Here is a 3,691-nt window from a genome sequence, read left to right as displayed (position 1 = left end):
CCTGGGCACCCGGCGGCCCGTCCTTCCGCGGGGGCTGCTTTCTTGCCTTTTTATGGCATCGGTTTGTGGGGTGTTTTTTTCTAGGCAGGAAAAGGTGTTTATTCGGCTAAAGCGGCCGAATAAAGCCCTGGTGGTGTCACGGCATCGCGTCTCTAAAAGGAAGCAGACTTTGATGAATCGGGAAGGGAAATAACGCGTTTGGGGTGTTTAGAGCGGTGCCTTTTGTTAGCGCCTTTCTAAAATTAAACCGTCGTTGGAAAAATGATCTTTGTTACGGATCCAACTTTCCACTCCTCCAGCTGAAGCTTAGTAGGTACAGGGATGATCCTGCAGATCCCCAGTAAGGGACAGAGACGGGTTTAACATCCTTGATTTCTGCGTGTGTTTGTACGAGAGAGAAAAGCAGAACCCTAGTATTCGGTGGTACTTTTTACCCTCCTTTGTCCTACTCTTCAATGTATAATTTTTATATCCTTTCTTTTAAGGAACCTATTTTTCCCTGTAACTACTTTTTGAAAGCATAGCCTTATCAGCAAGCTATTTTTTTTCTTTCCTTAGTACTTGCAGGTCATCTCATGGCTACTTATTTATGGGAATCTCTCTCTCTCTCTTAAATACTAATCTTGTTCTCTGTTTTCACATTTATTGATTACTTGACTGACTTCCAGAAATGGTGAAGTCCCGTTGTTTGCTTCCTGGTTCATAGAAGAGCACGCTCTCTGAATCTAGTGTATCTTCAAAACTACTTGGGTACAAAACCAAAATGTGATACGATTTTAACAAAGCAGTCAAATTCTGTATGTTTTCTTGATTTTAAAAATCACGGAAGTACAGGGACGTACCGCCATCTAGTTTTACTTGAATCAACAAGTGTAAATAAGAGAGATTGCTTTGGACTTCAGATTATAACAGATTCCCTTGACTTTTTTTGTCTGAAACCAAAAATGCTTAGAAGGAAATGTCCTCAAGACAAAAGTGCTTTTTATGTTCTGGTCCAGAAAGATGTCCCCGTGTAGTGGTAACAGAAGTCTGTCACTGGCTCAACCGTGAAGGCTGAAATTAGGGTTTAAGTGCTCTTTTGTTGGTTCACTGCAGGGTGTGAATTTTACCCGCTGTGAACAAATTTTGTGATAGTATAGTACACTGATAATCTCTGTGGCACTATTAAATAACAAGAGCCTACAAGCTTCCTTTCACATGCCAGAAAAAACCTGTCAGGCGTTCAACGTACAGAAGTATGCATATTGCATTCCTTTTTTTTAATGTGAGAATGTCAGTACTGTCACTGCACCCTAGTTCACAAAGTAAATAGGCAAACACAATTTTTCCTTGGCAGCCTCACTGGAGCTCGTTTGGTGACTTAAGGCTGCAGGAGTGCTCCATCTGTAAGGGTAATAGAATACTTTAACACTAGTTAAAAATGTTTCTTGCTCTTACGTACGGAAGGCTTCTGTATGACCTTCAGTCTGGTAGTTTGCGGACATTTCATGATCTTCGGTTTATCATTGCGACATCATGATGAGGTAATGAAGTAGCGTTGCCTCCATTTTATCTATAGAATTTGAAGCATGGAGGCAGCAAGTGATTTTTCCAAGGTGGTGTAGGGAGTCTGTGTCAGGGCATGGAACTGGAATCTGAAAATGTAGGTTCCAGTACTTTTGTGTCTTGCCTCTTAATGTCTTTTCTTTTATCTCCTGTGTCCAGTTGTTACACATATTTAAGTTGTTGGTATTACTGGGTGGTAATTAATAATTTAAGCTGTGGGTATTACAGAGAGAAAAGAACATGTTAACCTCACTGCGACTCAATATTGTTTAGATTTCAAATGATAAGTATTATATATAAAACATTCCTTACTTCCTCATCAGGATATACATCTGATACTTTTGATTTGTGAAGCAGGTGCAAGTGGTGACTTTTCTTCCCCTCCGGTTTGCTGGTTCTAGTGTGTGCAGTTCCGCTCCTGGGAATTTATGATGGCTATTGTAATCCATGTGTAGGTGATCCTAAACACCTGACGTTTACTGCAACTGTCGAGAGCAAGATCCATGCAAGAAAATAACAAGGATTTCTTTCATTGAGTATTAGTAATACAGTATACAGTACAATAAATGCCTTTTCTTGGGTCAAGCTAGGGGAGAAGGGACTGCTTTATGCCTTGGAGAGTGCACCATGAAACTCTCGTCTTTGGACGTGGAAAGGAGGAAAAGGAGATGGTGAACCGGTTTCACTGGTTTCAAGCTGTTTTCTGTCAAATGACTAACCTTCGCTTGTATCTTGGAGACTTGCTTGAATTATGGCCATGTACTCTGCTGCTCTGCTAGTGGTAGCATGGGTCAAAGATCCTATAGCCTCTTTCTATGCCAGGGCTTAGCATGATCAGAAACTTGGTCTGACCCACCACATTTTATCTAGGGAAAAATAAAAGAACAGGTCAAACAAGTACTGATATTCCTGTGACTTACTCTCCTAGCTCCCATCCCACTGGTTCACAACTAAGGACTTCCCTTTGTATTGGATCGCCTGCGGTGGGTTTTTTGAATTTAGGTAAACTCTGCATCTGCAGCATCCTGTGATTATAACTTCCACAGCTGCTTGAAAAAGGACCTCTTTTTATTTGTTTTTGAACCTGCTACTTCACCCTTTCATTTGATTCCCCACCCCCAACCCCCAGTTCCTGTTTTGAGAGATGATGGAGACTTGTTCCCTGTTCACCCTTGACATGCAGGCTCGACGGACCTGTATTGTCCCCTGCCACTGTCTTTTTGCCGAGCTGAAGTCTTAAGTCTATTTAATCATTCCTATATAAAAGCCATTTCATATGGTTCTCAAGTGCATTTTTGTAAAATGGTTCTGTCTTCTGCATGGCCTGGGCTATGGGAAATCTCCTTCATGTGAAGCTGAGCCTTTCAGACAGAACTTTGCTGGGTTTTGGTCCTGCTCTCTCCAATCTTGATAGTTATATCCTGGCCAAAGTGAGGAGTATCTAATAGGATTATTCATTTAGATCAATTTAAGGTCATGCAAGTTCAAGGGTTTTTTATTGCTGGAAATATCCTCTGTTTTTTCCTTTCAGATCTCACAGATACTAATCTGTGGATAGGTTACTTTTTTCCCCCAGTTGGTTGGCATTGTATAACTCTTTGACTTCGTTAAGTATTTTTATTTTATTTTAAGTGGGTTTTTTTTTTAGTTTTCATCTGGTTTTGGATCTCAGGACAGCCACTGGATCTATGATATGATCTGTCACCATTGCTGAGTCTTGTTTTGTACCAGAAGGTAGATTATAAAAAGACGGCGAAAGAATAAATGAAAGCAGCCAGGGACTGGTGAGCACGATATGTGTTCGAACACAATAGGTATATCTTTGAATGACAAGGTATTCCTATAGCTGGGGTCCTCATCTGAGACATGGATAGAGATCTCCATCTGCTGCCAATTCCCTGTGGGACCTTGCACAAAGTTAGGCTTTCTCTACACTTTGAAATTTAGGAGAAAATCCCAACACTTGACTCTAAGCTGTATCCAAAGTCTGGCAAAGCGAGACCTGTGCTCGCTTCATCTTCTCTTGAACCCTGACTTAGAATCATAGAATCATAGAATCATTGAGGTTGGAAAAGCCCTCTAAGATCATCGAGTCCAACCGTCAACCCAACACCACCATGTCCACTAAACCATGTCCCTAAGTGCC

At 41.2% G+C, this 3,691-nt stretch overlaps 1 protein-coding gene across 1 annotated transcript in view; it reads right to left on the bottom strand.

Moving 5' to 3' along the window:
* Nucleotides 1-2,304, bottom strand: part of ANKMY2 (ankyrin repeat and MYND domain containing 2) — a 31,714-nt gene extending 29,410 nt beyond the window's left edge. The window contains exon 1 of the mRNA XM_009282092.1: nucleotides 2,265-2,304. Coding sequence (XP_009280367.1) covers nucleotides 2,265-2,304 — 40 coding nt within the window. The remainder of the gene's footprint in view (nucleotides 1-2,264) is intronic.
* Nucleotides 2,305-3,691: the final 1,387 nt, after the last annotated feature.

This window comes from Aptenodytes forsteri, unplaced genomic scaffold (assembly GCF_000699145.1).
Source record: "Aptenodytes forsteri isolate BGI_AS27 unplaced genomic scaffold, ASM69914v1 Scaffold164, whole genome shotgun sequence".
NCBI classification, from domain to species: domain Eukaryota; kingdom Metazoa; phylum Chordata; class Aves; order Sphenisciformes; family Spheniscidae; genus Aptenodytes; species Aptenodytes forsteri.
The sequence above is the reverse complement of the archived record's forward strand: the minus strand, read 5'-3'. Positions and strand labels throughout refer to the sequence as shown.